At 40.0% G+C, this 22,396-nt stretch overlaps 1 protein-coding gene across 4 annotated transcripts in view; it reads right to left on the reverse strand.

Moving 5' to 3' along the window:
* Positions 1-17,883: 17,883 nt before the first annotated feature.
* epha8 (eph receptor A8) overlaps positions 17,884-22,396 on the reverse strand; it is a 127,433-nt gene continuing 122,920 nt past the window's right edge. For 2 of the 4 annotated variants that reach the window (XM_046075936.1, XM_046075934.1), the window contains exons 16-19: positions 20,632-20,781; positions 20,364-20,554; positions 19,344-19,502; positions 17,884-18,302 (exon numbers count right to left, since the gene is read on the reverse strand). In XM_046075936.1, the coding sequence (XP_045931892.1) occupies positions 18,188-18,302; positions 19,344-19,502; positions 20,364-20,554; positions 20,632-20,781 (615 nt within the window). In that variant the 3' untranslated portion in view covers positions 17,884-18,187. Of the gene's footprint in view, positions 18,303-19,343; positions 19,506-20,363; positions 20,555-20,631; positions 20,782-22,396 lie in introns of all 4 variants that reach the window. The other 2 variants (XM_046075935.1, XM_046075933.1) reach the window with 1 other exon arrangement.

Raw genomic sequence — 22,396 nt, forward strand, 5'->3', positions numbered from 1 at the left:
CTTGCACCACATGAGTATGGTGGAACCTGACATTGTCCCACACAATGACATAGGTCACACCTTCAGCTCTACAAACCTGATCGAGCTCATCAAGAAAGGTGACAAGGAGAGCTGCATTATATGGTCCAATATGAGGTCTGTGTCCCACCACACCATCTTCTGATATAGCCACACACATGGTAATGTTGCCCCACGTTGTCCAGGTAGTTGGATGGTTGCCCGCTGGCCAATGAAATTCCAACCTCTCCTCCTTGTCTTGGCCAGATTAAAACCTGCCTCATCCAAATAATATGAATTTGTGATGGTCGTCATCAGCATCCAGCTCCATCATCCTCTAAAAATACATTTTGGAAAGAGATTTAGAGATTACTGTACAATGTAGAATCTTTGGGAATGTTTTTACAATAGCCGTCTTGAAACTTACCTGAACTCAGTCCTCATTTGCTTCATTCTGTCTGCATTTCTTTCGAAAGGCGCACGGTACAGTTGTTTTATAGATACCTGGTGCCTTTTCACTATGAGTGCAATAGTCGGCAAACTTATGGATTCCACATTGTTGAACATGTCTTCATTGTCCAAAATATGCTGGCGAATTTCTGTAAGGCGAATATCATTTCTGGCCCGAACCAAATCGACCACAGCCTGCTCTTGTTGGTCACTTAGAATTTTGCCTCTGACTCCACTATTTGGCCTGGTCACAATTCTACAGGGAACATTAGAGTAAGAAGACTCACCTGCTGTCTCCATGTTATGTATCACTATGCTCTCGCAATTGGATCCCAATCAACTCTTTATATACTCATTCCACAATGTGCACTCAATCATCAGTAACGAGTTGGCAGAATTGGACAAGCAATTACAAGGGCCTGCACCTATACAGTGCAGTAGTGTCAATACTGTAAATAGTCTGAAAAGGTGGTACCATAGACACAGTTTCTGATGAAGCATAAAATATTAGGCTACATCCATGGATATTGTAGTCTAATTGGTTCATGCTCCACGCTAATTGGTGACAATGAATCTCGTTATCTTGAAACTTTCATGATTTACTGTACACATGGAAGATTGTTTGTCTGTTTCCATACAACTATGCATTAAGAGTAATGCAACAGTTACTTATCATTTTGAGCAGTTGTATCAATTGATAGTTAGATCATTGTAAGGAAATGAATAGACACTCATTTGAAATGTAATGTGTGAATTGCCTTTTGAAATAGTAGTACTTTGATGTTAAGTTGTGTCATATTGAACAGGTGAATTTTGTTGAGTTTTATGTGTATTGTATCCAAGCAATTGAGAAAAGGGTTAGAGTTTTGAAAAATGTGCATTTTGATCATTGGTTGTGAGTTTTGTGTCTAGAGTTGTGAAAAATGACATCAAGGTTCTGAAAATAGTAAGTGATTGTAAAAAAACTGTAAAAACCGTCTATCTCTATAAGCAACAAACACAGTTCTTCAAAATTTCTAGAAGGTTAAGCAGGTGATTATGGAATTAGTTTTTTGTTTTTCTGTTTGATCAATTCTATTGAGACTCAGTTTCTTACTGTTGGTAGCCCAGTTTGAATTATTAGTCTTTATTTTACTGCGTGAATTGCGCCAATCCAATTTGAGCAACCTTATTTATAGAGGATAACAAAACAACAAATAACATATTACCGTCAGGAAATTAAAAAAAAGGAATTCAAACCCCATAAATTCATCCAGATATTGTTGTGGTATTAATGTACAAAAGTATTCAGTAATGATTAAATGTCAAGATTAGGTATTCCATTGCTAAGAAAATAAAACATGCTTTCTTTGTTTGTTTGCATATAGAGATCCAACTCCAGGGCCCATTTCAGAAAGCGGGATTAGTGAAAATTCTGAGTATGTTCAGCCTGAGATGAGGGAAACTCTGGATTTTCTGTTTCAGAGAGCGAGATCAGATAATCCCTAGATCAGTAACTCCGGCAACTGATGAACAGGATAAATTGTCCCGTCGGGTTACAGCTTAATAAATCTAGCCTTCCTATTTAAAATCGAATGTAATGAGCTGTAGCACTTTATCATTCATCAAGGAAAGTCCAGTCTGGTAAATGATGAATGAGCAACGCTGTGTAGTAGCCTAATAATGTTAACGCATTGATTCTTCTTCCACTCCTGCGTTTTAGAGCCTATCAGGGTCCGCGTTGGCACGCATTCATATTTCTAGCTCCACTCGATTGAAATGGAGGCTCTGCCTTTATTTACCCGTTGCCGTGGTGAATCGTAGTATCGGATCTCCATTGATGAGGCTTTTTTTAATCCCCACGCACGCGTTTCCATCAGGCTCAACGTACTCAGAGTTGATTGAACTGATTCTGATCAGCTGTTCTGGAACCGAAAACTCAGAGTTTCACATCTCAGGCTCAGTCAACCCAGAGCTCAGGGACAAGCTCAGAGTTTGTTAAGCCTGCTTTCTGAATCATGTCTTGGTTCCTAGGAATTGTGTGGACCTGTGAAGTCCTCAGTCAGGCAAAGACAAACAAGTGGCTTCATAGTCGTGATGAAAGACATTTACAGACAGCACCTCAATGTCACCAACGCCACTCTCTCAGTGCCATGCAGTGAGATACAACCAGTAGTTTTAAATTGTTTCATTTAACAGAACTATTATGATTTATTTTGTGATAAGAACAATATCACCCAAGTCACTCAAGTAAAAAAATAAGTTTTTGTGATATTGTGGAAATCAAACTGTTCTGCTTTTTTAATTTTCACACACGCTAGTCTTGAGAAGAACGAAAGAATACAGGGTCTGATTGCTCTGCAACTCTTCTACACTACGTTACAAATCAGCTTGTTTTCCTCTACTCCAGTGCTAAATATGAAGCATGCCATTCATTTTAATTCTGACCTAGAAATTCTAATAAACTCATCTTCGTATTCATTAGCCTCGCACATTTTTGCTGAGATCTTGTATTTTGCATGTGCATTCATTTCTCCTTCTCTGAACTCTTCCTCTATCCTCTCCTCACCCTTCCTGTTTTTCCCCCCACTGGAAAGACTTAGTCAGGGCGGCATGCCTTTGGCACTGCTTGAAAATCAGGTTTCCCATTAAGCCTTGGAAAGTTCAATCTGGGGGCAGGATGTGTGTGTGTGTGTATGTGTGGTGGTATTTTGTTTTGTTTTTTTTGACAGAGAGAACCAGTTTAACGCCAGTAGCCTTTGAGCTGCTATTTAACATATTGCTGCCAGTCAAACATGAAGTACTCATGTCTATTAGAATTAAATGTGTAACATAACAAGACTGCATCTTTGTTGTTTTAGTGTCTTTGTATGACCACATTTGGCAAAACCTGCAGTATCACAGTGAAAATGTCATCAGGGACATAAAACAGATAACTGGAGAATGCACATTCCACATACTGTATTATATTGATCATGAATCATCTTTAGCTGTAATAATTCTGAATCAACATCATTTAAAAGCTAAATTCAGGCAAAGTAGCTCTTTATCTTCACACAGAAGGTGCGGGTATTGAGATTTAACATTTCACCCTCTAGCAGTTCGAACTGATAAATGCTGTTATCAGTTCTTCCACGTCCAGCCTTTGAAATCTCTGCTGAGTTAAAATGACTGCAAGCGCTGGCAGCTGTAGATGACGCATTGTGAAATGACAGACAAGAGCATTCCGTCTTCTCAGTCCATCTCCCAGCTTTTCATTGCAATATAATGTCCGGGTTTATTGCATCGATTTTTGGTGCTGCGTAATCTTTCTGCCAGGTTGTGCCAACTCTTCCTGTTTTTGAAGGTGTTCACTGCTCCTTGTGTGCTTTCTAGAATCCCATAAATAATCCCTGGTAACCTTTCCCCACAATGCAAAGGAAAGGTTCCATCAGTGCAACTCTCTGAGTGTTAATATACCCCCCACTCACTTCAGTGCCAGCGTTTGTTAGACATTTTTACTGTTCATTTAGCTAAACAACTTTGAAAGTCACCTCTTGTCTTTTTTATTTTTCTCTCTTATTTTCCTTCTGTTGGCTTTGGACATCTGAACTTCTCATCACACTCAGCGTGCTGTCAAGTTGGATTAGTCCATGAAGTTTAACTTGTGGGTGTTTTTTTATTACAGAAAAGGCACTCTAGGCTTACGTCTGACAAAGAAACCTTGCTGAGTTGCAAGTTCAAAGTTTATCCAGGCCGCTTCGCCCCCCGATTATTTCTCCTGAGTCTAAAGTTTTCTGCTGCAGCTTAACGATACATGTGTGGCATCATCAATAGCAAGGCAACTGTGTAAAGAAAGGCGAGGAAAGAGTGGGGTGACTGGGAGGTTGGCTCCTGCCTCTGCCTTGAAGTGAGGACTTTACGGTGGGGAGGAAAGAGAGAATGAGCAGGAAACAGAAGCACAAAACAAGGGATCAGTTGTTTAACAAAATTAAGGAGCTCTTGTGAACTCGAAGGACCCAAGGCACTGTTTGAATTAATGCCGGGAAGTTTGATTCTTATGTTGCTTTGGTATGTACGAGTAAATGTAAATGTAAATGTTCTGTATTTGTATAGCACCTTTCTAGTCTTTTCGACTTTTCGAAGCGATGTAGTATAAAAGCGCTTTAATAAATAAAGCGCTTTTACACTACATCGCTTTTACACTACATCTGCATTCACCAGTCACACACATTCACACACTGAGCCTAAGTGCTCAAATAGAAACACACCATGGTAAAAAAGCCACCAGGGGCAATTCGGGGTTCAGTATCTTGCCCAAGGACATTTCGACATGCAGCTTGGAGGAGCCGGGGATTGAAGCTAAAAATTTATGTTTTTATCATCCTTTCTGCATGGTCAAAACATCTGGCTTCTATATTCATGCTGTTTGATAGAGTGGGTGTTCACATAAACACTAGATCTAAACAGGCATCATGAATGTCAGTACAAACTTTCATGGCAATCCAATAGTTGGACTGAACTGGTGGACAGCAAGACCAACAGTCATGGCACGCTGCATGGCTCGCTGCATGGCACGCTGCATGGCACGCTGCATGGCACGCTGCATGGCACGCTGCATGGCACGCTGCATGGCACGCTGCATGGCTCGCTGCATGGCACGCTGCATGGCACGCTGCATGGCACGCTGCATGGCACGCTGCATGGCACGCTGCATGGCTCGCTGCATGGCTCGCTGCATGGCACGCTGCATGGCACGCTGCATGGCACGCTGCATGGCACGCTGCATGGCACGCTGCATGGCACGCTGCATGGCACATTGCATGGATCGCTGCATGGATCGCTGCATGGCACGCTGCATGGCACGCTGCATGGCACATTGCATGGATCGCTGCATGGATCGCTGCATGGCACGCTGCATGGCACGCTGCATGGCACGCTGCATGGCTCGCTGCATGGCTCGCAGATGATCGTCCCGGTTACAGCTTGAAATGTCAGACATGTTTAAATAAACACATTTCATCTCCTGACTGTCAGGACTGGCTGACCCGGTCCAACTTGGTCCATTAGCAGATTTACAGCAGAGTTAGACCCAACATGTAAATAGTGGAATAGTGAATTTCCAATGGCTGATTATTTAGTCAATTAATCAAGACAGCCAGTGGTATTTGGGGATGACTTATTTGGTATCCATTTGGGCTTAATCCCAACATTGTCTGCCCTACCTTAGTTGTTGTGTGCCTTTTAGGCCAGAAGGGGGCAGCACATTTCTAGGTACCAGTTCAGTCTCAGTACTTTGAAGAACTCAAAAGTTGTGTTTGTCTATTTGCCAACACTAGTTTGAGTCTGACATACCCAAACTCCAGCGGTGTATGTGTGTGTGTGCAGGTGTTTGTGTCACCACCTATTCTCCAAGGCTCCGTCTTTCTTCAGCTCCTCGCCATCAACCTGCCTCTGTACCCACCTCCAATCTCCCCTCCAGTTTTCCCTCCACTTCCTGTTATTGCTCCTGAACTTTTTCTATTCCTTCTCTTTCTCTCTGACCCTAACTCCTCACCTCCAAACCCCCCCTTTGGCTGTGTTGCAGGAAGACAAGTTTATCATCATCATTATCACCATGTTAATTCCAGAGCCTTATCTTCCTAAATAAATTGTGTGGTTTTGTCTCTTTGTGCTGATATCCCCAGGCTGCACTTGAATGTAACTTATTTCTATCTTGCTCCACTTAGCATTGAAATGAACCAGTTTTTGGGGACTAGCACTAGCGTAGCTTGCATCAGCTCCATGCAAGCTAATAGGGGTATCAGCAGTTGCCTGCATCAGAGAACATCAAAGCGAGCAATTCCCTCTGAACACAGAATCTGAGTGCACACAGCGGGCACGCATGCAAAAACACACACACACACCGACACACACAGACGGGTGCATACAGCGGGCATGAGGGAAGGAGCAGCGTCTTGTTTTCACACTGCATTTCCATATATGTTAATAGCATTCTTGTTATTGTGCAGAAACAGCCGGTGGTGTGATGAAGTGATGAGCTGTCCTGGCTGCAGGGAAGAGGACAGACAGGGTTAGAAAACAGTACAGTCTGTGTAAAGAATGTTTGTACACACACACACACCAACACACACACACACACACACAGCATACACATACACACTATTGATTTCCTGCCATTGTACATGTTGGTGCTGATATGAGTGATGTGTTTGATGTGGAGCACTTTGAGGCGCATCATTGATGTTTCTGCTAACACCACATGATTAACCTGTGAACGGCTTCATTTGAAAAACCTGCATGGGAACTGGGTCATAAAATTTCAGAAATTCAAACAATCATACTGCAAAGCTAGATGAATGGGGTTTATTTGGAACAAGCACAGCTTCTGACTGGCTAACTGATGTACTATCATGTGTGACTGGAGCAATGGCTGCTCCTTTATCTGCACACCGCCGTGACAAACAAAACACATTAGAGCTATCAAAGTGCTGTAATCATATTTGGTGAAGGAGCTTTTTTTGCCCATTTGTTGTATAATTTGATTTGCTCGGTGAGTGGCCACAGAGTGCTGCTCATTACCATCGGAATAATTCACAATTAATTACGTTTGTAATTTCTGCTTGGTTATCAAATCTCTTTGATGTCATGGAACAAATGTATTGAACAGATAGAGGTTAATATATTTTAAACATGTTTTTGTGTAGTGAAACAGTCTCATCATTACTTTTAAAAATGGGGCTCTGGAGGTTTTCACAGAGTGAAACATTTAGGGCTACTTTATATCGGTGTAGTGATTTAAAATTGCATTTACCTGCAATGCCTCCTGCACATAAAGAGACAAAAGACATCCCTGCTTTTGCAGATGCACACCGACATCTGGCACAGTGCTTGGACTGGCAAACTGAGGCGATTGTTCCCATATAAGAGGACTGGAGGGAATGCTTCAACTGGAAATGACTACGGCCACTTGTTGAACCTTGCATTTAGAAAGCACAGCATGGATTTGTCCTGGTCCAGGAATTGTGGCTATTGCTTGGATACTGGAGAGGATAATGGGAGTTTCACAGTCCTTTTGGCTTTTCTTTTGTAGATTTGGGGAAGACTGACCACCATTCTAGGGTACAGTCTCTATGAACAACTGCAAAACTGGATAGAGAACGGTATCTGTCCCTAATGGCAGTGACAAACATCATGAGTGTTATTCAGTTCATCATGCCGAAACATCATGATTGTTGCGCCGATTATCAATTGGATTTTGGCAAGATGACTGATGGACCGGGTCAGCCAGTCCTGTCAGTCAGGAGATGAAATGTGTTTTTTAAAACATGTCTGATATTTCAGGCTGTAACCGGGACCATCATGTGTAGTTGTGGAGACATAATCATAAAAACAAAACTCTCCTAAGCTGGCGAGCACTTTGCAATATGTTGTTAGTGAGCGAGTAGCTTTTACGTTCTTCTTCAAACATTTATTTCGTAAGGTTTTTCGGACAGAACCACAGCTCCCCTTAAGATTCCCTCGTTTTGATGAAAATCGCTCTCTGCACAGCCCTCATCTGTCCTTCCAGCCTCTCATCTAGATTTAGCATGTTCCCTTGTACCTGTAATCCATTAGACTCTAATCATAGCATGCAGTTCCTTTTGCCGATTGTTTTCTCTGCAATTACTCAATTATTCTCTGGCTGCCAAGGCTAAAACATCTGTGTGCTGGTGTGTCATTTATGTGTGGGATGTCGGGTCTTCAATTCAATCTAGATTTCAATAATGCTAATGTGTCCCCAACTTAAAGGTTCGGTGCGTAATATTTTTAGGATCTAGTGACAGAAATGCAATATAAAATCCATAGCTATGTTTTCAGTGGTGTGTAAAGACCTTACATGATGAACCGTTATGTTTTTATTACCTTAGAATGAGACATTTATATCTACATAACCGCGGGTGCCCCTTCCATGGACGTCACCATGTTGCGTCACCTGCTTCTACAATAGCCGTTTTCTCTCTTCGACAAACATTTCAGACATGTGTCCATCAGGCTACAGACTCTTTTTAATGTGATTCTGAATGTTTCAAAGTAAAAGGCAAAGCCACTAAATAGGAAATGATTACGTGAGTAAGTGTTGCTGACATGACTGAGATCTATTTCAGCACCACTATCAAAGTATTTATTTATTTTTATTTTTTGACGCTATCAAAGCACCATTTTCTGATATTATTGCTGCTGGTGGTTGGTATTGGACTTCATCAGGGGTGTCCTTTCAGATCTCAGTGGATAGAATTTCAGGAATGGGATATGTCCACATAACAGCAGGATCCTGTAGTATCTCTGCTTTTTGCAGATCGTACCTCTGCAGACTTTGTCAGGGTAATCTACTTCTTAGGAAAGATATTTAGCTTTTCAGCACCAAAAGCTTCTTGTGTTTGCCAGCAAGCTAACTTTATCTGCCTGTTGTTTGGTGCTCGACGGATATCACACAATCAGTTAATCAGAGGTATTTTGTGGCCTGTGGTTGTAAACGATGCCAATGAGCCAGTAAGTAAAGTTGTAAAATTGTTACAGTAATATTACATTTTGAATTAGTGCAGGTTTAATTTTTTGGGATATCATAGCAGTGAAACTGCCCTTCTGCAGTTTAGTAAGATCTTTTGATGAGTGCATAGCTTCACATCCTCTCCTTGTTACTGCTACATGACATGAGTGCAACCCAGACAACTCAGCAGGCTTCTCTTTTTTTAAACTGATGTAGAAATTGGGCTAGTTTCTCTGGGACTGCCAAATGGTTATACTCTGTTAGGGATTCTGTTTCTTCTGTTTTATTGATTATCTACATTGACTGGTGTACATCAAAGCTCATTGTAGGGCTGATACCAGAAAGCAAAATAAATACTGTACATAATAAAATAAGAGCAGGATAGACAGGCAGGCAGGCAGGCAGACCGTGTTTAAGTCAATACATTTATCATCTCTCAGAGAAAGAAACAACCTCTGACCAGCCAGACAAGTATGAAAGAAATAATCTATAGGCTACCAGATGTCATGGACTGAGGATGTTGTTATGGATGGACACATACATTCAGAGAGAAGTAAAAGCATTTTCAAATCTTAAGTGATATTTATCCACTTGAGCAATATGAGTCAAACATGTCTGACATGGATGATAACTCTTAAAAGGTGAGCTTGTGTTTCAGCCTGAAACGGCCAAGCGAACATCTGGTGAGAGAAATACTGTCCAGCAGCGGCGTCTGTTTAAGATCCTTATGTCAATATGATGACTTAATGCAATTAATTCTGAACAAACACATGAATGATTGGACTTGTGCAGCTTTAAATCTGTTACCATGTGGCAAACATTTACACGCTGATTACCATTAATTTACATACGTTATTTGGTAAACACTTATGCTGACACTTAGAGCTTTCAGCCGAACACGGTGCTGTACAAAGCTGGTGTTCAGTACCAGGAAAAGCTGGTATGGCTGTGAAAAACCATCAGGAAATCAACAGATTCTTTTTGACAGATTTCTTTGAGAAATAACACCATGACCTGACCACATCTACATGCCTGTGACAAAGCAACAGAATACACAGGACTCAGCACTATGTTGAGTCTTAAGGTTTTGAATTTATATATTTAGATTTATTTTGTCAGTCTGTGTGCCTCATGAATTATATATGGCCTATTTACAGAGCAGCAACATTAAGTCATGAATATATGCACAATATAATAGTGTTTGTGCAAAATGGTGCATTGAAAACATATTGTTGATTCACTGTCTGCTGTGAGAACTCAGCTTCTCTGCTACTTAGAAGAAGTTACACCAAAGAAATGAATACTGACCCCTGATAGGATGTTATTATTATTATTATTATTATTATTATTATTATTATTATTATTATTATCGACTGTTGTAGCAAACTTAATCTAATAATCTTCTTTCTGTATATATTTGTAACATTTGTAACGCAATGACACAGATGGACGTTCCTCTACAGTTTGCTTGTAATATAAAATGGTACTCCAACCTCTTTTATTCTCCAGGTATACATTCATTTTATTCTATTATGAATGTATATTTTTTAGTATGTATATATAGAACATACTATTATACTGTATCATGCATAAATATTTGCTGTCCATTGACAACCACATATCTTTATATTTGTTTTTCTATGATGTCATAAAAAGCTGATCATTTGGAGATACATGGTTTTCATTAGACTGTGACAATATTTATTTTGCTAGGTATACTGAGTATCTTGGGCTCAAACATTTCCTTTACATAGTTTACCTATTTTCACTACTGTCATTGCTCACACAGGTTAAATGTACTATTGTTTTAGCCTTTATTTCAATGACTCCACTGCATCTTAATGTGAAGCAGGTCCAAAGTACACACTGAAATATAGTCATTATATATAGTATTCGAACAAATGTAGAACCATTTTAACGTAGATATTAACTCTCCAAAGTTGTGGGTAGAAGTTTTGGCAGTATTTGGACAATTCATGCTGTCTGGAACTGGTATAATGAATTAAATGTCACATACTTGCAGACAAGATCAGTGGAGTGCTGTCGGTGTCCTGCTGTAGAAATCTACTGTGTTGTACTCTTTTACTGGACACTTATTCCAACCTGTAACTAATCGCTTATTGTAACCTGGTTGATGTAAAATATAGGGATACATACAGCAGATCAGTAATCAGATTTCTCCCCTTCCTCTGAATTTATTTTGAAATAATTATTATTACCAATTATTATTTTATGAGCATTAGTGATACAAGAGGTTGCTTCTTAATTTTTTTGTATCTGTGTGTGTGTCAGAGCAGGTTCTGTGATGAGATCACACAGTTGTCCCTCACAGATTGAATCTGATTATGCAAATAGTCTGTCTAATGCTGAACTGTGGAAACTAACTTATTTAGATTTGCAGAGACTACTTAATGTCATTTTCAGATTTTAATAACATGGATGTATCACTATATATAATGATCTGACCACACATGTTTATTTGCAAATTAGAAACCTGGATACACATGACTGAGAAATCTGCTTTTTGCAGGTGGAATCTACAGGAAAAATTTTTTTTTCTTATAATCTTGCCGGTACGAAAACCAGATTTGCCAGTTTACATGACACAGAAGAAATCCACAGAAAGCAGACAATAATTAAAATGCATGTAAATACCCTGACTGGTATGTTGACCCAGGAGAAGTTCTGATCAGGTGTTTTTTTGCTAGCAGGAACGCCTCTCTGGCATATTTCCAGTCATTTCTTTTCTTGAGGAGGTTTTTCAACCAGTCATCAGGTTGTTTACTGCACAAAATTCAGTGCTTTCATTTTATTGCTCTTTTGAAAAGGCAGAGTGGCCTCACACTGAACTGAGAGCTTTAGGCTTATTCAACAGTTTGCTTCTGAACACAGTGTGTTCCCCTGTTCTTATAGCGTATAAATCACATTTCGTGTAGAACAGTGGCAGGTCAATCCAATAAAATCCTGTCGGTGATGAATTTGCACACCTTTTTCCCATTCTGTCAACGAAGGTGTTCTAAAATAGTGGTGCTGAAAGATATTTTGTGTTGTGTTTAGGGAAAAGGCCCTTCACAGCAGTGTAAAAATAATAAAGACCAAAACTAAAAGTACCTATAGCAGCAGGCAGAGTGAGCTGACAAGGCAGTCCCTAGTGACTGCATCTCACTCGGCTCTCACGGATTGTTTGCTTGATGAAATATACTGGTGGAATTACAACAAGCTATACACATGCATTGTTCCAAGGTTGTTCGCAAAGACTTCATTATGACTGTGCAGATTTACACAGATTTGAAATCTGGTTATTGAATTTGTATTGTTGCTACTTTAGGATAGAAGTAAACTTGACAATCAATGCTTGAGCGTTTAAATCCATCCGCATTGTCTGCCACTCTCTCATCATGTGGACCTGCTGTGAGGCGATAAGAAACGCCAAAACCACTCGCGTTGTGATCAGCGTTGTGTGCCGTTCAGTCAACCACAGGACATCCAGGGGACACGAGGACACGGGCACAGCTGAGGCTCGGAGGGTGCCTGATCGCAGATACAAAGTGCTATCACGGCTGCGCTCAAAGAAGTCAATCAGGGGACAGTGTAGATGGTCGTTTGTGATGGGTGGGACTCGGCGTCAACATGGGGATGGGGCTGGGGCTGATAATTGGACGTGGGACTGTGTGGCAACAAAGCAACACGGCCTTAGTAATGAGATTAATGATGTTGTGTTAGGTCTTGTTTCACCAAGGAGAGGATTATCTCCTAACAGCCCTCCTAAGGTGAAGGAAAGGACAATTACTCAGACACAGATTCATCAGGCCATTCCCTATTCAGGCTGAGCTCAAAATGATGTTTCAGAGTTGGGTCAGGGCTCATTCCCACACAAAAAAAGCAATTTACTCAAAAACTCAGCAATGAGCATTAAGGAAGTCAAAGTCAATTGTTTTCAACCCGAGTGTTGCAGAGTGAGCGTCATGGTGCTGCGAAGTTCAGATCGACTGACAGAGTAATGATGCCTTTCTTTGTCAGAGATGAGCCCTAGATGAATTTTCTTGAGCTCTGCCCTCTCTGAACACAGGAGAAATATTCATTACAAAAGATTTGTGAGGCGTTTGTTTAAATGATGCACCACTCCTCAAGCAAATATCTTTCTGGGACTGTCGCATTCAGGACTACACGCTGAATTCTTTCATGTTTGGCAAGAATGATCCATAGAAAATGCCATGCAGGGAGGGGGAGTGCATCAGGTGGTGAACACAGTTTATTTAAAGCACTCAACTGGTTTTCTTTTGGTAAACAGACATTTATGCACAGCGGACTTTTGGGCATAGTTCAGATTCAGCACTGAACTTATTGAGTGCCATAGTCCTGCCACGGCTTCAAGATAGCATCTGTTTCATTCGTCTTGTTTGACAATATTTTGATCCTTGTGATCCGATTCATGGAGGCCGTACCTCGCAACCATACCTGTCAACCCTCCGGTTTTACCAGCGACTATCCCGTATTTTTAACAACAAAAATGAAAGTGCTGTAACTGGACTCAATATAGTGACCTAGTAGTAAAACTACATATGAAATTATAATGAATATAGTAACTATAAGTAATATATTAACATTATACCACTGGTTGGCAATATGTGTTGGCCCGCCAGCAATAATATCTGGCCTGTGGCCAGATTAGTTTGATAGTGGCAAAAAAAAGAAATTATAGCAGCTGTTGCTGAAACAGTCATGACAACAACAGTTACTCAGATAATCACTTCCTCTTAAGTGATTGTGCCTGCAAAATAAAAGCTTAAGAACATTTTTGCAGCAGTACTTTATGTCTTGTTTAATTGAGAGCTTTTACTTTGTTCTATAGGAAATTCTAAAGAGTCTCTGGCTTGCTTGACACACCTCTAAAAAGCCATCAGAAAATGTGAGATTGTGGATTCCCTTGAAACATGAACATGAAATTGCATTTCCTAACTCTTTTGTCAGAACACTTACTATTACAACATTAAACAAATATGATCATTAACTGACATATTGTTAACTAACTACTAACACATCAAGTAATGTTAAAGCCAACCTATTAACAAAGATGGTAATAAAAACTGCTATCTTTGTATGTCTGCTGTTTGGTGCTCAGTAGCGGACGCTGGATCAGGGCTTTTATTCTGTTTTGTTTTTATGTTTCTGAAATCTGCTGCCGTTAGAACTGATCTCTTGAAAGAGAAAACAAAATTCTCTGTGGATTTGTCACTGTGTACATGTAAGAATTTGATCCATTGTTAATATAAAGACAATAGTGCAGCTTTAAACCAACATAAAGCACTTGCATTCACCAACTACAACTCCTGTGAGGTTTAGTGTGCATAACCAAAGAACCAAAAGCTAGTGCAACTGAAGTATGGGTGGACATCAGTTCTCTATTGTATTAGAAATAGTCGGAAAATCACTGTTGCAGTCACACACAGACAAACGTTCCTTTATTGTGTATTTATGGACAGTTTGCACATTTATCATTAGCAACAAGGATGATTCATCAACTGTAAGAAAATCTCTCAGAGTTGTATTATTTGGAAAACAAATAAGTATGAATAAATAATGAAATGTGAATGAATTACTGTTTTTTCTTCCTTCCAGTGACTGAACTTGCTGTATACATTATAAATCAATTCATCTAGCAAAAACATATCCTAACTTTATAAAATATGGGTTTTCAGTTCAAGTCCAGTGTCTTTAAAAGCGTCCTAAAGAAAAAAGAAATCTTTTGAAACCAGTAGTGAAATGCCGCTATGATACATCCTCAAAAAATACCATGAGGTTCTTCTCTAATAAAAACTGACATCAATCATATAGAGGAAAACCTACTGGGGTGCACAAGAAAAAGACATTCTCTTGATGGCATAGGGGGTATAAATTAGGACTAATTATGTACTTTTGAGAGCCTTTAGACATAAACATTCTACTTACATGTTCTTCCCCATTTCATTAACACTGAGGCAAACAGTGTAATCACATATAATCAGAAGTAACACTTTATTTTACAGTCTGTGTAGCTTATGTGTACTAGTTTCCCAGCATTCACACAACAAATGTGTTCAGATATGTACTCTGGGGTACAGAATAATTGCACTGAATAGTATTAGTGCTGATGGATGAAAAAATCCACTGAATTAAACAAAACCATTTTGTTCATAATTTTCATGAGAATACGAGGGCTTTCAGGTGTAACGCACCCTCCCAGCAAAATATTACTCAGAAGAAATATTACTCGACAACGTGGGTACAAAGACAACCCACCTTTATGTATGTCTGATTTTGGTGGAATGCCAATAAAGATGTAGGGCATATTTATATTATAATATTTAAGGGAAAAGTTAAGGGAATATAAAAATGTTGTACAGGTTTGGCAGTCATGGATACATTTCGGTAAAAAGTCATGGACCACTGTCAGATTTTTACAACTGTTTCTGGGCTTAAAGCTGGGGTAGGCAACACTGGAGAAACCAGAAAGAATGTGCAGCGAGTGCAGGTGCAGAGTGCACGCAGGTGGGCTGGTAGGCAGGCCAGCCAGAAAGGACTGGCCGTGCTTATTACAGTCCTGCGACAGCCACAGACACCATACATTTCTTTGTGTCAGAGGATTTTATTTATTGATTGCTTTCGGGATGCAAAGAGAATTTCAACAAATATAACAAGAAATGCTTCCGAAATACATGACCTACCCCAGCTTTAATGATGGTCACAACAGAGATTTGATTCAACCAACACTGGGTGCGTAGTGGGACACTGGCAGCCATTTTGTAGGCCTTGGACAGTCACTGTAAACAGGTGTTGTTTAGCACTGAAACAGACTTCAGCACACAGATATTTTGTGCTGGCTTCTTTTAAACTGGGCATACACCGTATGATTTAAAAAATGTTGTTTAAAACCAACCCCCACTGTACGAGAGAATTACGAGGACTTGACTGTGATATAGAGCCAAAGCTCACAATTTACGTGCTCACGCGGTACGGTCCGATCGCCAAGCCACGACCTAAGCACTACATGTAAACACAGGCCCGTCGGCCTCTGCGGAGCATTCTGGCTATTGACAATTGTCAGTAAAGACTCGTTTGAAAGCTCGGAGGCAGGTAGAGGTTTGTTTGCTAGCAATAACGCTAACAAGGCAGAAACGTGCTGCCTCGATCATCTGTGTCATCTTTTGTGCCGAAACGTCTTAAAAAAGAAAAAGAGAAAAGAGAAAAAACTGGTGGACAGTAGCTATGGCCTGTCCTTTTAGCAGAGAGAATTGGAGGTCAGCTAGCTACATTTTACTGTATACATTGAGATTCAGACACCATTCAAGGTGTCTGAATTGACCATAATTTCTGACATGTCAGAAATTCATACAGAAAATGCCAGACGGCCGTTCAGGAGAAGTTGATCGGCCCTCGCTCCCCTGTACACAAGCTGAAATTCGGTCTGGCTCTAAATTGAGTCATGCAGCTCAAAAATCGTGTCAGAAATGGGCTCAAATCATACAGAGCATGCCCAGCTTTACTGATATTTTTTACACAAACTAAAGTATTTAGCTTACAAACGTTGTGCTTTGCTAATTACCACTCTCCTGTTGTACAACTAGCTTACATACTAGTGTAGTAGAAGCTAGAGTTAGCATCTAGAGGTCAGTTCACATTAATGCCAGCTGCTTTACTTAACTGAGCTTGCTGCCAACTACTTAGCTAACAAACAAAACCAAACGTTAACTAATGTTCATTTAGGATTTATATTTTTCAAATACATTTTCAATACATGGGCTCTTCCAAATGCATTTCAAAAATGCATTTAAGCTACATGAAAATGTGTTTCTGTTTGTGAAGGTAATGCAGAAAGCATGTATCCTGACCAGGCTTGAGAAGTAGTATATATTGTAATATATTTGAAATTGATTTTGATTTCTTTTGCAGTTTCAAGATTTTAACTAAACAACAGGACAGAAAGTATGACAAAATAATCTTAACTCAGGGGCCTCTTACTATTTCAACCACATATCATGTCCTCCACCAGCAAACTGAAGATTGTTAAGTGTCGAACCACTATTCCCAAGATCGAGAACCCACTTTCACACTCAAAACTGAAATATGCATTTAAAATATATTTGTTAGACATTTAAACCTGATTTGAAATGCACAATAAATACCAGGATATTTGTAATTTTATTTAAAATAAGAGGTGTAACAAGAAATCCCCAAATATACTGAAAAAGTATAACCAATATAATTTGTATGCCTATTTAAATACATCCTGTATGTAATTTAATTACAGATACTTTAAATAAAATCTGGAAAGAAATCTCATAAGCAAGTTACTTAAAACACTAATGAATGTTAGATATCTCTTTTTCTTCTTGGGTTTTATACTGTTTAATTAGTCATTGTTTATGTAATATTTTCAAACAGGTAATTCTTTAACAGCCAACTTCGTGGCTTCAGTTGCGGCTGAGAGAAGATTTGTGACACAACTGCAAAGCCTCTCCAATGCAGAGAGATTGTAGAATAAAGTGCACTGTAACCGAATCATACATATCTTCCAAGTACAGCAGTTGTGCGCCGTGCAGCTTCACACTGGGCAGAGGGCTCTTGGGCTCTCCTGGGGTCATTCATCAAGGTTGGTCAGCGGAGAAATGTTCCTGTTGTTGGTATTAATAGCCTGGGGTGAAATAGGTCTTCTCCCCTGTGGAGACGATCTGGCAACTCGGGTGAGCCCTATCTCACTTTTCTCCACCTTTCTGACTCCAGCCTCATTCTGGGCCTCGTTCTCAAGCCGTTGTTGCAGGAGAGGCAGTGAGTGTCATCACAACATTGAAAACATCCTGACCCTCTCCATCGCTCCATGTACTCTTGCTGTTGCCCAGTTCAGTAAATGATATTTCTCTGATAAATTCATGATTGATAAATTATCTTCTCTTTGTAGACAATAAAATTAAAATAATTTGTGGTAATTAAGGCAGTCTTTCCATTTATAAACAAGACATTTAAACTCAGAAAATGTAATCGGATAGGAAAAAAAATGAAAGATCGGACTTGTCCCAAATAAGCCATGTTTACTTGCTCCACAGTTAAAACCTTTCATGTTTTGTTCTTCTCTCTCTTGAGGAAAAAGTCTTGTAAAGTTCCCACATATGTTGTTCTGACATTTATCAGATCATCTTAAATTCCATTAGAGTCCATCTAGGCCTTATAGAAACCTGGGTTCCTAGATTTCCCCAGAAAGACACCTCAGCTGTGGAGTTATACGTGCACAGACGGCACACTCTTGTTGAGGACCTGCGCCCTCATCAGCTGGACGCTGGTCATGATCTTCTTCTGGTGGCCCATCAGTGTCACGCCGAGCCTCTGGATGTCCCTGCACCACAAAAGTCACACAGAAATCATAGTTGTTGAGCCTTAATGTTGTTTCAGTCTCAGATTTTGGGGTATACGCAGAATTTAAAACAGAACATCCTGTAAATTCTCAGACAATGATCAGGGCAGAGAGAACAAGCCCTTTATTCAGAACAGGCTTGTTTTATTGATAGGCTTGTATTATTAATTATTAATTCTAAGTATATTTCACCATAATTACTCTGTAATGGTCAGCTCCCATTTTAATTTGCTGTTGATGTTGGTAATGAAAACTCAACATATCTTCCATTTTTAACTGTTGTCTTGAGAAACTTGGTACAACACAGCAGGGGCACTGCACCAAATATTGGGCCCAATATACAGGTAGTCTCTGTGGGCCCACTTCCTATCTTGGTCCCTGTTTCTCATGCATCATTTGAAAAATGTTGCCAAATAATTGAGCTAAAAGCTGTACAAATTAAACTGTGGTGGTGATTAGGGTAGTCGCTAATGAACCATTCTTACCACATTTAAATAAGTAATAATAATCTGCAGTTTGTGCTTACAACTGCACAGTTTGAAATGTATACAAACTTCAGTCTGTCAACCAATTTAGTTAGCCAATTTTATCTTAGTAATTTCCCCCCGACACCCTCATGTTTGCATTTTACCTATATAGATTACTATATTATTTGGTGGTGTTCTGGACTCTTTCTGACTTTGATATCAGCTTCACAATTTTTTTGCAAGAGGATCATGGTCACTGTCACATTATAGGGGAGATATGGTCATACAGTATGAGATGATGTCATAGTGAAGGATGGACTTAAAGGCAGATTGAAATAGAAATAAGCTAAACTTCTGTCCCCTGGCTCGGATATAAATGTGCCTTTTACTTGGAGCAGTTTTATAATGATTCAAGTGTGCAGAGAACCAACTTACTTTAGTGTAACAATCAAACAGTTTAAGCTTGGAGTGTAGTGATTTCTCACCCTGCAGGGTCTTTAAGCTGGTAGAGTCAGCTTACAGCTGACCATCACTCTCCATCATGGTCAGTACTTACCCTTGGTTCATGCCTATGACGTGTCCCAGCGTGTGATATCCCCCTGCTGCAAAGTGGTCCTTGTAGCGGCCCATCTTTATGGTGTCCAGCCACTCGTTTACTGAGTTACAGCTACTGAAGTCAGGGATAGCTCTCTCCATCAGCGGAGGACTGTTTAAACTGCTGCCAAGAGAGAGACAGATGGCCATAGATAGACAGAGATAGTGAGAGAGGGGAAGAGGAATGGGAAGACAATTAGTTGGAGGGAGTCCGAAAATGAGAAAAGAGTCAAAAAGTGAGGAAGAAGCAGAGTGACTGGGGAAAGGGGGCTTTGAAATGCGCTAGTAGCTGAGGCAGAAAATCAATTGCAGTTAAAATGATAGAGAAGAGGCGACGGCTGTGGTTACAGGATGGCTGCTTTGGGTAGATTAATAAAGGGAGAAATTTTTAACACTCTTCCTCTACCTACTTCTCCCCCCTCACACACAGATGCACAGTGCCATGCACCACTGACAGCGTAGGACCTGGGATCTGAACAGAGCAATTTACACAGGTCCAGCTTCAGCCCGGGCGTCCTCTCAGACCTGCTCCCAGATTCACAGCGGATCAATGTCTATATCACAGCTAGTCTTTTACTTAACGCACAGCACGTCTGTCAGAGATGAGCTTATCGGAAAACGACCACTCGCTTCATCTGCCAGAGAACTTTGAGGGAAACTTTAGGCTGCAACTTCATCCCACTGCGCTCATGTTTGATAGCAGCTGGATGAGATTGGATTTACTCTGCCTCCCACACCAGGACAGTTACTTAGTAGCCTAACAGTCTGTCACCATATATTGTCCGGGAGATCATCTTCTCAGCCCCTCACACACGGTGTCTTGCTTTGATTTGCAGCTTAATCCGCTAATCACATGAACCAATATTTGATTAAATGTTGGCGAACTGTCATGCCAAATTAAATCAAAGGACTCCTCGGCATGTGACACAATCCATCCATGTTGCTTCACCACAAATATGAATCTATTCGTTGGCCCACCCACCTGCAGAGTGTGTCCAAAGACTTCAGGTTCTCTGGGTTGCGGATTAGCTTGTCAAGAACGGTGACTATCTGGCAAAAGCGTGGCCTCTCATTGCGATCCTTCTGCCAGCAGTCCAGCATGAGTGTGTGTAGAGCAGCAGGGCAGCCCATAGGAGCAGGCAGCCTGTAGCCCTCCTCCACAGATTTGATCACCTGCACATGTACAGCAAAACATGGATGAGACAGTGTCTACAATGAAAATACAATGAAGGTTAGCAAATTTTGCTCACATCTCTGTTGGTGAGGTTCCAGTATGGTCGCTCTCCATAGGACATCACCTCCCACATGACCACTCCGTAGCTCCACACATCACTGGACGAAGAGAACTTCCTGTAGGCAATGGCCTCAGGGGCTGTCCAGCGGATTGGGATTTTCCCACCCTGTCAGGAATATAAAGACAGTTTGACCAGGATGTATCAGGCTTACAGACAGAATTACAAGTCGTTTTAAGATTAGAAAATTCAACCCAGTTCCCAGTTTTAAGAGTGTGTATGGTTATATTTAATATTTTTGTTATCATTGTCAACAAATCCCATGAAAAAACTAAACCAACAAAGAACATATCCTACTAACAAGTAGCCTCTGTATCTAAACCCTGATGTCTCCTCTTCCTCTTTGCAATAGAGCTCCACTATTGTCTAGAAACTATTAAAACCCATCTGTGAGCCGCACTGTTGCACTCAGTGACATGTTCCTTCATCACCACGAACACACACACTGTAGTTTATTCAGTCCCACATATGAAAGATTTATGTCTTCAGGAGGACTTAGGGAACAGTGTCACAGACAGTAGGATGCACTATTATTTTTGGTCATATGTCATTTCAAAATGAGATTATATGTCAACAAATCTTCTCTGAGGCTGTTTCATAAGAAAATGTATATATAAATGTAAATAACTGGCATAAAATAAATGTACTTGAATAAAAGGTACACTATTACCCTCCGAAAACATAGAAGTAGAAAATGGAGAGGTTAAAAAAGTACTACATAAAATGTACAGTACTTTTCTCCACTGAGTACATTTGTACATGAAGGCAGAACGTGAAATGGCACACTGTGGTTAGAATACTGCAGAATGCAGTCAAGAATAAACTTGCAAATGTTTGCAAGTATGTGAACTACTTCCATTAATCTTGATATAAAGCTGACACTTAATTAAGTTGAATACATCACTTCTTAAACAAACAAAGCCCTCCCTGTGGGTTATTTCAAACATTTGAAGGTTACTCTTAACAAGTAACCCATTATAGACACTTTATGTCTGTTACGGCCACTGTCAGCACCTTCTCTTTTCTGTATTCTGGTTGAGAATCTGTGTAGGCTACTATATGTTAAGTCAGCTGTGAGGTTGCCCGCTGAGGATTGGATCTGCTGAAACCAAGGCCACTTCTTACTACTTCCTTACTACTTACTACTTCTAGATGGCAATTAGCAACAGTTGCTCTTAAATGGAGTGTTGGCTTACCACTGGAAGCAGCTGTGATTCCCACTAATCGGTTTGCGTTTGTGTCAGGTTGTGTCATAATTTTGTTTCCTGATTTATAGTCTATATAATAGGGCCTAGGTTTAGTTTCGCTACTTTTTTATTACTTTGTATAGATCAGGGGTTTTCAAAGTGTGACATCCGCATCCCTTGGGACTTTCAGGGGAGGTGTGAAAGAAGCAGGGAAATATTTTATTTTAAAAATAATTAGGCTATTTGTCTTTCTGAAAAATAAGTCAAAATCTATTATAATTTAGTGGATGAATTGAATACATAGATATATATATTTTTTATTTTATTCGGACAGCAGATGTGTGAGTTTATTTGTATAGCACATTTCAACAACAAGGTAATTCAAAGTGCTTTACATAAAACATAAAAGCAACAGGGAAATATAAAAAAGTTTAAAAGCAACAAAAAAATATAATAAAAGTTACAGTGTTACAATCAGGGTTAAAAGAGTTAAATGGAAAATAAAAACAGGCTGAGGGGTCGAGCAAATAACTGAG

This window comes from Micropterus dolomieu, linkage group LG18, assembly GCF_021292245.1.
Source record: "Micropterus dolomieu isolate WLL.071019.BEF.003 ecotype Adirondacks linkage group LG18, ASM2129224v1, whole genome shotgun sequence".
NCBI classification, from domain to species: domain Eukaryota; kingdom Metazoa; phylum Chordata; class Actinopteri; order Centrarchiformes; family Centrarchidae; genus Micropterus; species Micropterus dolomieu.